This window comes from Scyliorhinus torazame, chromosome 13 (assembly GCF_047496885.1).
Source record: "Scyliorhinus torazame isolate Kashiwa2021f chromosome 13, sScyTor2.1, whole genome shotgun sequence".
Classification (NCBI taxonomy): Eukaryota; Metazoa; Chordata; class Chondrichthyes; order Carcharhiniformes; family Scyliorhinidae; genus Scyliorhinus; species Scyliorhinus torazame.
This window is the reverse complement of record NC_092719.1, coordinates 101,192,418-101,205,061: the sequence shown is the minus strand read 5'-3', so window position 1 is coordinate 101,205,061 and position 12,644 is coordinate 101,192,418. Positions and strand designations below refer to the sequence as shown.

Here is a 12,644-nt window from a genome sequence, read left to right as displayed (position 1 = left end):
TTGTCCACTATGATATCACCTGGTTTGTGAAGGTGATGGTTTGATTGAGGTTGTCCACTATGATATCACTGGGCTTGTTGAACGTGATGGTTTGATTGAGGTTGTCCACTATGATATCACTGGGTTTGTGAAGGTGATGGTTTGATTGAGGTTGTCCACTATGATATCACTGGGCTTGTTGAACGTGATGGTTTGATTGAGATTGTCCACTATGATATCACTGGGCTTGTTGAACGTGATGGTTTGATTGAGGTTGTCCACTATGATATCACTGGGCTTGTTGAACGTGATGGTTTGATTGAGGTTGTCCACTATGATATCACTGGGTTTGTGAAGGTGATGGTTTGATTGAGGTTGTCCACTATGATATCACTGGTCTTGTTGAACGTGATGGTTTGATTGGGGTTTTTCATTATGATATCACTGGGTTTGAGGAGGTGATGGTTTGATTGGGGTTGTTCACTATGATATCACTGGGCTTGTTGAACGTGATGGTTTGACTGGGGTTGTTCACTCTGATATCACTGGGTTTGTGAAGGTGATGGTTTGATTGGGGTTGTTCACTATGATATCACTGGGTTTGAGAAGGTGATGGTTTGATTGGGGTTGTTCACTATGATATCACTGGGTTTGTGAAGGTGATGGTTTGATTGGGGTTGTTCACTATGATATCACTGGGTTTGTGAAGGTGATGGTTTGATTAGGGTTGTTCACTATGATATCACTGGGTTTGAGAAGGTGATGGTTTCATTGGGGTTGTTCACTATGATATCACTGGGTTTGAGAAGGTGATGGTTTGATTGAGGTTGTTCACTATGATATCACTGGGTTTGTGAAGGTGATTGTTTGATTGGGGTTGTTCACTGTGATATCACTGGGTTTGTTGAAGACAATGGTCTAATTGGTGTTAGTCACTATGATATCACTGTGGAACTCTTTGCCGCAGAAGGCTGTGGAGGCCAATTCACTGAGTGTCTTTAAGACAGAGGTAGATAGGTTCTTTATTAATAAGGGGATCAGGGATGATGGGGAGGAGGCAGGAGAATGGGGATGAGAAAATATCAGCCATGATTGAATGGCAGAGCAGACTCGATGGGCCGAGTGGCCTAATTCTGCTCCTATGTCTTATGGTCTTATATTACTGGGCTTGTTGAAGGTGATGGTATGATTGGTGTTGGTCACGGTGATATCACTGGGCTGGCTGAAGGTGATGGTTTGATTGTGGTTATTCACGGTGATATCACTGGGCTTGTTGAAGGTGATGGTATCATTTGGGTTATTCACTGTGATATCAGTGGGCTTGTTGAAGGTGATGGTATCATTTGGGTTATTCACTGTGATATCACTGGGCTTGTTGAAGGTGATGGTATGATTTGGGTTATTCACTGTGATATCACTGGGCTTGCTGAAGGTGATGGTATGATTGGGGTTATTCACTGTGATATCAGTGGGCTTGCTGAAGGTGATGGTATGATTGGGGTTATTCACTGTGATATCAGTGGGCTTGTTGAAGGTGATGGTATGATTGGGGTTATTCACTGTGATATCACTGGGCTTGCTGAAGGTGATGGTATGATTGGGGTTATTCACTGTGATATCAGTGGGCTTGCTGATGGTGATGGTATGATTGGGGTTATTCACTGTGATATCACTGGGCTTGTTGAAGGTGATGGTATGATTTGGGTTATTCACTGTGATATCACTGGGCTTGTTGAAGGTGATGGTATGATTTGGGTTATTCACTGTGATATCACTGGGCTTGTTGAAGGTGATGGTATGATTTGGGTTATTCACTGTGATATCACTGGGCTTGCTGAAGGTGATGGTATGATTGGGGTTATTCACTGTGATATCACTGGGCTTGTTGAAGGTGATGGTATGATTTGGGTTATTCACTGTGATATCACTGGGCTTGTTGAAGGTGATGGTATGATTGGGGTTATTCACTGTGATATCACTGGGCTTGCTGAAGGTGATGGTATGATTTGGGTTATTCACTGTGATATCACTGGGCTTGTTGAAGGTGATGGTATGATTTGGGTTATTCACTGTGATATCACTGGGCTTGTTGAAGGTGATGGTATGATTGGGGTTATTCACTGTGATATCACTGGGCTTGCTGAAGGTGATGGTATGATTGGGGTTATTCACTGTGATATCACTGGGCTTGCTGAAGGTGATGGTATGATTAGTGTTGTGATATCACTGGGCTTGCTGAAGGTGATGGTATGATTGGGGTTATTCACTGTGATATCACTGGGCTTGTTGAAGGTGATGTCGAGATGTTTTACTGCAGTTGTATAGGGCATTGGTGAGGCCACACCTGGAGTGCTGTGTGTCGTTTTGGTGTCCTTACTTGAGGAAAGATGTTCTAGCTATGGAGTGAGAGCAGCAAAGGTTTACTGTGCTGATTCCTGGGATGGCGGGACTGTCATATGAGGAGAGACTACGTCGGTTTGGATTATATTCACTTGGTTTCATCTATTATAGAATCACAGAAGAGGCCCTTCAGGCCATTGAGTCTGCACCGATGCATGAAAAGCACCTGACCTGACTACTTAATCCCATTTGCCAGCACTTGGCACATATCCTTGTATGTTATAGAACATAGAACATAGAACAATACAGCGCAGTACAGGCCCTTCAGCCCACGATGTTGCACCGAAACAAAAGCCATCTAACCTACACTATGCCATTATCATCCATATGTTTATCCAATAAACTTTTAAATGCCCTCAATGTTGGCGAGTTCACTACTGTTGCAGGTAGGGCATTCCACGGCCTCACTACTCTTTGCGTAAAGAACCTACCTCTGACCTCTGTCCTATATCTATTACCCCTCAGTTTAAAGTTATGTCCCCTCGTGCCAGCCATATCCATCCGCGGGAGAAGGCTCTCACTGTCCACCCTATCCAACCCCCTGATCATTTTGTATGCCTCTATTAAGTCTCCTCTTAACTTTCTTCTCTCCAACGAAAACAACATCAAGTCCATCAGCCTTTCCTCATAAGATTTTCCCTCCATACCAGGCAACATCCTGGTAAATCTCCTCTGCACCCGCTCCAAAGCCTCCACGTCCTTCCTATAATGCGGTGACCAGAACTGTACGCAATACTCCAAATGCGGCCGTACCAGAGTTCTGTATAGCTGCAACATGACCTCCCGACTCCGGAACTCAATCCCTCTACCAATAAAGGCCAACACTCCATAGGCCTTCTTCACAACCCTATCAACCTGGGTGGCAACTTTCAGGGATCTATGTACATGGACACCTAGATCCCTCTGCTCATCCATACTTTCAAGAACTTTACCATTAGCCAAATATTCCGCATTCCTGTTATTCCTTCCAAAGTGAATCACCTCACACTTCTCTACATTAAACTCCATTTGCCACCTCTCAGCCCAGCTCTGCAGCTTATCTATATCCCTCTGTAACCTGCTACATCCTTCCACACTATCGACAACACCACCGACTTTAGTATCGTCTGCAAATTTACTCACCCACCCTTCTGCGCCTTCCTCTAGGTCATTGATAAAAATGACAAACAGCAACGGCCCTAGAACAGATCCTTGTGGTACTCCACTTGTGACTGTACTCCATTCTGAACATTTCCCATCAACCACCACCCTCTGTCTTCTTTCAGCTAGCCAATTTCTGATCCACATCTCTAAATCACCCTCAATCCCCAGCCTCCATATTTTTTGCAATAGCCTACCGTGGGGAACCTTATCAAACGCTTTGCTGAAATCCATATACACCACATCAACTGCTCTACCCTCGTCTACCTGTTCAGTCACCTTCTCAAAGAACTCAATAAGGTTTGTGAGGCATGACCTACCCTTCACAAAGCCATGCTGACTATCCCTGATCATATTATTCCTATCTAGATGATTATAAATCTTGTCTCTTATAATCCCCTCCAAGACTTTACCCACTACAGACGTGAGGCTCACCGGTCTATAGTTGCCGGGGTTGTCTCTGCTCCCCTTTTTGAACAAAGGGACCACATTTGCTGTCCTCCAGTCCTCTGGCACTATTCCTGTAGCCAATGATGACATAAAAATCAAAGCCAAAGGTCCAGCAATCTCTTCCCTGGCCTCCCAGAGAATCCTAGGATAAATCCCATCAGGTCCCGGGGACTTATCTATTTTCAGCCTGTCCAGAATTGCCAACACCTCTTCCCTACGTACCTCAATGCCATCTATTCTATTCGCCTGGGGCTCAGCATTCTCCTCCACAACATTATCTTTTTCCTGAGTGAATACTGACGAAAAATATTCATTTAGTATCTCGCCTATCTCTTCAGACTCCACACACAATTTCCCATCCCTGTCCTTGACTGGTCCTACTCTTTCCCTAGTCATTCGCTTATTCCTGACATACCTATAGAAAGCTTTTGGGTTTTCCTTGATCCTTCCTGCCAAATACTTCTCATGTCCCCTCCTTGCTCGTCTTAGCTCTCTCTTTAGATCCTTCCTCGCTACCTTGTAACTATCCATCGCCCCAACCGAAACTTCACACTTCATCTTCACATAGGCCTCCTTCTTCCTCTTAACAAGAGATTCCACTTCCTTGGTAAACCACGGTTCCCTCGCTCGACGCCTTCCTCCCTGTCTGACCGGTACATACTTATCAAGAACACGCAGTAGCTGATCCTTGAACAAGCCCCACTTATCCAGTGTGCCCAACACTTGCAGCCTACTTCTCCACCTTATCCCCCCCAAGTCACGTCTAATGGCATCATAATTGCCCTTCCCCCAGCTATAACTCTTGCCCTGCGGTGTATACTTATCCCTTTCCATCATTAACGTAAACGTCACCGAATTGTGGTCACTGTCCCCAAAGTGCTCTCCTACCTCCAAATCCAACACCTGGCCTGGTTCATTACCCAAAACCAAATCCAACGTGGCCTCGCCTCTTGTTGGCCTGTCAACATACTGTTTCAGGAAACCCTCCTGCACACACTGTACAAAAAACGACCCATCTATTGTACTCGAACTATATCTTTTCCAGTCAATATTTGGAAAGTTAAAGTCTCCCATAATAACTACCCTGTTACTTTCGCTCATATCCAGAATCATCTTCGCCATCCTTTCCTCTACATCCCTAGAACTATTAGGAGGCCTATAAAAAACTCCCAACCTCTCCTTTCCTGTTTCTAACTTCAGCCCATACTACCTCGGAAGAAGAGCCCCCATCTAGCATCCTCTCCGCCACCGTAATACTGCTCTTGACTAGCAGCGCCACACCTCCCCCTCTTTTGCCTCCTTCTCTGAGCTTACTAAAACACCTAAACCCCGGAACCTGCAACATCCATTCCTGTCCCTGCTCTATCCATGTCTTCGAAATGGCCACAACATCGAAGTCCCAGGTACCAACCCATGCTGCCAGTTCCCCTACCTTGTTTCGTATACTCCTGGCATTGAAGTAGACACACTTCAAACCACCTACCTGAACACTGGCCCCCTCCTGCGACGTCAAATCTGTGCTCCTGACCTCTATACTCTCATTCTCCCTTACCCTAAAACTACAATCCAGGTTCCCATGCCCCTGCTGCATTAGTTTAAACCCCCCCAAAGAGCACTAACAAATCTCCTCCCCAGGATATTTGTGCCCCTCAGGTTCAGATGTAGACCATCCTGCCTGTAGAGGTCCCACCTTCCCCAGAAAGAGCCCCAGTTATCCAGAAATCTGAATCCCTCCCGCCTGCACCATCCCTGTAGCCACGTGTTTAAATGCTCTCTCTCCCTATTCCTCATCTCACTATCACGTGGCACGGGCAACAACCCAGAGATAACAACTCTGTTTGTTCTAGTTCTGAGCTTCCATCCTAGCTCCCTGATGGCATGCCAAGTGTTCACCCATGTACTTTTTAAAGGATGTGAGGCAACCCGCCTCTACCACCCTCCCAGGCAGTGCGTTCCAGACCGATACCACCCTCTGAGTAAAAAGGTTTTTCCTCAAATTGCCCCTCACCTTGAATGTGTGTCTCCTTTTAACTGACCCTTCAACTAAGAGGAACAGCTGCTCCCTCCCCACCCTGTCCATGCTCCTCAGAATCTTGTCCACCACGATCAGGTTGTCTCCTCTGCAGCAAAAACAACCCAAGCCTATCCAACTGCTCTTCATTAATTCCATCCCAGGCAACATCTTGGTGAATTGCCTATGCACCCTCTCCAGTGAAATCACATCCTTCCTCTAACGTGGCGACCAGAATTGCACCCAGTATTCCAGCTGTGGCCTCACCAAAGTTCTATGCAACTCTAACATGACCTCCCTGCTTTTGTAATCTATGCCCCGATTGATAAAAGCGAGTGTCCCATATGCCTTTTTCACCACCCTATTAACCTGCACTTCTGCCTTCAGAAATCTATTGCCATATACGCCTCTGTTCCTCAGAACTTCCCAGTGTCATGCCATCCATTGAATATTTCCTTGTCCCATTACTCCTTCCAAAGTATATCGCCTCACACTTTTCAGGGTTAAATTCCATCTGCCACTTATCCGCCAATTTGACCATCCTGTCTATATCTTCCTGTACCCCAAGACACTCAGTCTCACTGTTAACCACCCGCCCAATCTTTGTGTCATCCACAAGATTACTGATCCTACCCCCCACATAGTCTCTATGTCATGAGAAACAATAGGGGACCCAGGACAGATCCCTGTGCAACACCACTGGTCACTGGCTTCCAATCACTAAAGCAGCCATCTATGATCACCCTCTGTCTCCTACAGCTAAGCCAATTTTGAATCCACCTTATCAAGTTATCCTGTATCCCATGTGCATTTGCCTTCATTATAAGTCTCCCATGTGGGACCTTGTCAAAGGCTTTGCTGAAATCCATGCAAACTACCTCAACCACACTATCCTCATCTACACGCCTGGTCACATGCTCAAAAAATTCAATCAAATTTGTTAGACATGACCTCCCTTTGACAAAGCCATGCTGACAATTCCTGATCAATCCCTGCCTCTCCAAATGGAGATAGATGCTCTCCTTCAGAATTTTCTCCAATAGTTTCCTTACCTCTGACGTGAGACTCACTGCCTCCATGCCATTGATTCTATGGTTCCATGATCCTCCCTCCCTCTCCTAAACTCCAATGTATATATGCCTATCCGATTTTGTCCCAGATATGACGGTCCCGCCAACCCAGGTATCAGTCTGGTTAACCTTTGCTGCACTCCCTCCACAGCAAGAACATCCTTCCTCAGATAAGTGCAAACTGCACACAATACTCCAAGTGTGGCCTCACCGATGCTCTATACAATTGCAGTAAAACATCTCTACTCCTATTCTCAGATCCTCTCACCATGAAGGCCAACACACCATTTGTCATCTTTACTGCCTACTGTGCCTGCGCACTTACTTTCAGCGACTGATGCACGAAGATACCAAAGTCTTGCTGCGCATCCACCTCTCTCAATTTACACCCATTCAAATAATAATCTTCCTTCATTTGTTTGCTTCCAAAGTGGATATTTTGGTAGGTCTAATATAGAGGGGAAATATTCCGTAAATGGCAAAACACTTAGGAATATAGAAAGTCAAAGAGATCTGGGCGTGCAGGTCCACAGATCTTCGAAAGTGGCAACAGGGTAGTCAAGTGGCCAAGGTAGTCAAGAAAGCAAATGAAACGCTTGCCTTCATTGGACAGGGCATCGAGTATAAAAACTGGCAAGTCATGCTACAGTTGTACAGAACCTTGGTAAGGCTGCACTTGGAATATTGCGCACAATTCTGATTTCCACACTACCAGAAGGATGTGGAGAGGGTGCAGAGGAGGTTTAGAACATACAGTGCAGAAGGAGGCCATTCGGCCCATCGAGTCTGCACCGACCCACTCAAGCCCTCACTTCCGCCCTATCCCAATAACCCCTCCTGACCCTTTTTGGACACTAAGGGCAATTTATCATGGCCAGTCCACCTAACCTGCACACCTTTGGACTGTGGGAGGAAACCGGAGCACCCCGAGGAAACCCACGCAAACACGGGGAGAAGTTGCAGACTCCGCACAGACAGTGATCCAGTGGGGAATCGAACCTGGGACACTGGCCCTGTGAAGCCACAGTGCTACCCACTTATGCTGCCCGTGTTTACCAGGATATTGCCTGGTCTGGAGGGTGTTAGCTATGCAGAGAGGCTGAATAGACTCGGATTGTTTTCATTCAAACGACGGAGGTTGAGGGGTGACCTGATAGAGGTCTACAAGATTATGAGGGGCATGGATAGAGTGGATGGGCAGGCACTCTTTCCCAGAGTGGAGGGGTCAGTCACCAGGGGGCATAGGTTTAAGGTCCGTGGTGCAAAGTTTAGAGGAGATGCGTGAGGCAGGTTTTTTACACAGAGGGTGGTGAGTGCCTGGAACGCATTGACAGGGGAGGTTGTGGAAGGAGATACATTAGCGGCATTCAAAAGGCAAACACACGGATAGGATGGGTATAGAGGGATATGGCACAAGGAAGTGCTGAGGGTTTTGGCCAAGGTTGGAGGGCCGAAGGGCTTGTTCCAATGTTGTATTGTTCTTTGTTCTTTTTGTTCTTTGTCCTCACCCAACCAGCTGTTTTGATTTCCTGGTTCTGCTTTCAGATTCACTTTTCCTTTATCCTCCAAGCTCCTTTCCTGACTATTATCTTTTTCAGTTACTTAAGTCACAGCTATTTAGGCACAATGCCTAATATCAGTTACTCACCAACCAATCCGCTTACCGTTTTCCTGTGATGTCACTTGATTTTGTTGGAGTTGGATGGTTTGACTGGGTTTGTTCACTGATAACTCGGGATACCCACCACAGACATAAGGCTCACCAGTCTATCGTTCCCCAGGCTTTTCCCTACGGCCCTTCTTAAACAAGGCCCAACATTTGCTACCCTCCAATCTTCAGGCACCTGAACTGTGGCTGTCAATGATTCAAATATCTCAGCTAGGGGGCCGGCAATTTCCTCCCTAGCCTCCCACAACGTCCTGGAATACATTTCATCAGGTCCCGGGGATTTATCTATCTTGGTGCGCTTTAATACCCCCAGCACCTCCTTCTCTGTAATATGTACACTCCTCAAGACATCACTATTTATTTCCCCAAGTTCCCTAACATCCATGTCTTTCTCAGTAGTAAATACTGATGAGAAATATTCATTTAGGATCTCACCCATCTCTTATGGATTCGCACATAAATGACCTTGTAGATCCTTAAGAGGTCATACTCTCTCCCTCGTTATGCTTTTCCCGTTTATGTATTATGAAGCTGTTTGGATTCTCCTTTGCCTTTTCTGCCAAAGCAATCTCATGTCCCCTTTTTGCCCTCCTGATTTCTCTCGTAATTCTACTCCGACAATCTCTATACCCTTCAAGGGATCCACTTGACACCAGCTGCCTATGCATGTCTTATGCCTCCTTCTTTTTGACCAGGGGCTCAATATCCTGAGTCATCCAGGGTTCCCTCCTTCTTGTTTAGCACTATGGGCTAAACAGCTGGTTTGTAATGCCAAACAAGACCAGCAGTGCGGATTCAATACCCATACCAGCCTCCCCGAACAGGTGCCGTAATGTGGCGACTAGGGGCTTTTCACAGTAACTTCATTGAAGCCTACTTGTGACAATAAGCGATTATTATTATTGTACCAGCCTTGTCCTTCGCTCTAAAAGGAATATGCTTACCCTGAACCCTGGATAACACCTTTTTGAAAACCTCCTACTTACGAGCCATCCCTTTGCCTGCAAATAGGCACCCCCAAACAACTTTTGAATGTTCCTGCCTAATACCATCAAAATTGACCTTGCCCCAATTTAGAATTTTAACTTCTGGGCCAGACCTATCTTAGGTATCTTAAAACTAATGGAATTCTGGTCACTGGTCCCAAAGTGATCCCTCACAACACTCTCCTGCCCTTCCTTATTTCCCAAGAGGAGGTCAAGTTTTGCCTCCTCTCTGGTCGGGCCATCCACATATTAATTGAGAAATTCCGCCTGAATACACTCAACAAATTTCTTCCCATCCAAGCCCCTAATGTTATGGCTGTTCCAGTCAATGGTGGGAAAGTTAAAGTTCCCAACTATTACCACCCTATTTTTCTTGCGGCTATCTGTAATCTCCTTACATATTTGCTCCTCAATGTCCTGCTGTCTATTTGGGGGCCTATAGTACAGTCCTATCAAAATGATCTCACCCTTCTTATTTTTCAGTTCTACCCATAGAGACTCAGTTGGCGAACCCTCGGATATATCCTCTCTCTGTACTGCCGTGATACTGTCCCTAATCAAAAACCCAACTTCCCCTCCCCTCTAACCTCCTGTTCTATCTTTCCTACAGCATCTGTACCCCAGAACATTGAGCTACCAGTCCTGCTCCTCCCTTAGCCATGTTTCAGTAATAGTTATAATATTACGTGGTTCTGATTTGGTACAGGGCTAAATCACTGGCTTTTAAAGCAGACCAAGGCAGTCCAGCAGCACGGTTCAATTCCCACACCAGCCTCCCTGAACAGGCGCCGGAATGTGGTGACTAGGGACATTTCACAGTAACCTCATTTGAAGCCTACTTGTGACAATAAGTGATTTTCATTCATTTTCATTTCATTCATTTCATCCCAGTCCCATGTACCCATCAATGACCTGAGGTCATCTGCCTTGCCCGTCAGGCCTCTTTCATTGAAATAAGTGCAGTTTAATCTAGACTTCCCTTGCTCTCTGCCCTGCTTTCTCAGACCATCTGTCCGGTCATGTTTTGTACACTCTCCCTGTGTTTTATTTCTCTTAGCCTTACTGGACCCATTCACTGAGTTCTCCACAGTCTCTGTACTGTTGCTCTTTTTGATATTTGACTTTGGTTTCCCTCTTTCACTTTTCCCCTTATTGCCTTTTGTTTCTGTCCCCACTTTAATTCCCTCTGGCTTCCTGAAATGGTTCCCATCCCCCTGCCACATTACTTTATGTCATTGTATTTTGTGTTAGTGTTGGGGTGCTGGATGTCATTGTATATTTGTCAGATTTGGGGTGATGTCATTGTGTCTTTTGTATCTGTTTTGGGGTGATGATGTCATTGTGTATTGTGTAAGTGTTGGAGTGATGCCATGGTTTTTGTTGTATTTTTAAAAATAAATTTAGAGTACCCAATTCATTTTTTCCAATTAAGGGGCAGTTTAGTGTGGCCAATCCACCTACCCTGCACATCTTTGGGTTGTGTGGGTGAAACCCACGCAAACACGGGGAGAATGTGCAAACTCCACATGGACAGTGACCCAGAGCCGGGATGGAACCTGGGACCGGCGCCGTGAGGCAACAGGGCTAATCCTGTTTTATGTTGTATTAGTGTTAGGGGTGATGTCATTGTATTTATTGGGCTAGTGTTAAGGTGATGGTGCCATTGTGTCCGTGTTGGGGTGATGATGTCATTGTGTTTCATGTTAGTGTTGGGGTGATGTCATTGTGTTGTGTTTTTGTGGCAGTGTTGGGGTGATGATGTCATTGTGTCTGTGTTGGGAGTGATGTGTCATTGTGTCTGTGTTGGGTGTGATGATGTCATTGTGTCTGTGTTCGGGTGATGATGTCGTTGTGTCTGTGTTGGGTATGATGATGTCATTGTGTCAATGTTGGGGGTGATGTGTCATTGTGTCTGTGTGGGGGTGATGTGTCATTGTGTCAGTGTTGGGGGTGACAATGTCATTGTGTCAGTGATGGGGGTGACAATGTCATTGTGTTCGTGTTGGGGGTAATGATGTCATTGTGTCTGTGTTGGGTGTGATGCATTTTGTCAAACTTGACACTCTTTGCTTCTGCGTTAATTCTCATATAACCTTTTGATTTAATTTTGCAATATTGTTTTTCACCAACTTTGTACATGGGCCACATGTGGCCACCTTTTGGCTAGTTTCTGTATCTGGGACTAACACTTCTTTCTTCTCTACTTTTATACCTCAGGTGAAATTTCTCTATGGTCGCTTGTGGTTCTAGCTGTTGAACGATATGTGGTTGTCTGTAAACCTATGAGCAACTTCCGGTTTGGCTCTCAACATGCCTTTATGGGTGTTGGCCTCACGTGGTTCATGGCTTTGGCTTGTGCCTTTCCCCCGCTGGTTGGATGGTCCAGGTAATCACATTTGTAATACATTGCACGCGACTCCTTTACTGGCCATTCCAGAGCTGCACTTTACTTGTCCCAATCCCATTATTTTGCCCTATCCAAAAGGAATGTTAAAAAGATAAGCCTCAAGGCTTTGTGCCTTAATGGGAGAACATTCCCAATACAGTGGATGAATTAATCGCTCTGATGGATGTAAACCAGTCTGATATAGTCGGCATAACGGAGACATGGCTGCAGGGTGACCAGGGATGGGAACTGGACACCCAGGGTTATTCAGTGTTTAGGAAAGACAGACAAAAAGAAAAAGGTGGTGGAGTTCTGCTGCTGGTTAAAGAGGAAATTAATACAATAGTGAGGAAAGAAATTGGCTCCGATGATGTGGAATCTGTATGGGTAGAGCTGAAGAAACATCAAGGGGCAAATAACGTTAGTGCGAGTTGTATATAAACCCCCAAATGGTGGAGGTGTTGTGGATGGCATTAAACAGGAAATTAGAGATGCATGCAGTAAAGGAACATCTGTAATTATGGGTGATTTTATTCTGCGTATAGATTGGGCA

The 12,644-nt window shown here is 45.5% G+C and overlaps 1 protein-coding gene across 1 annotated transcript in view; it reads left to right on the top strand.

The window, feature by feature from the left end:
- LOC140388210 (rhodopsin) overlaps positions 1-12,644 on the top strand; it is a 147,265-nt gene that overhangs the window by 29,691 nt on the left and 104,930 nt on the right. The window contains exon 2 of the mRNA XM_072472000.1: positions 11,923-12,091. Within this exon, the coding sequence (XP_072328101.1) occupies positions 11,923-12,091 (169 nt within the window). The remainder of the gene's footprint in view (positions 1-11,922; positions 12,092-12,644) is intronic.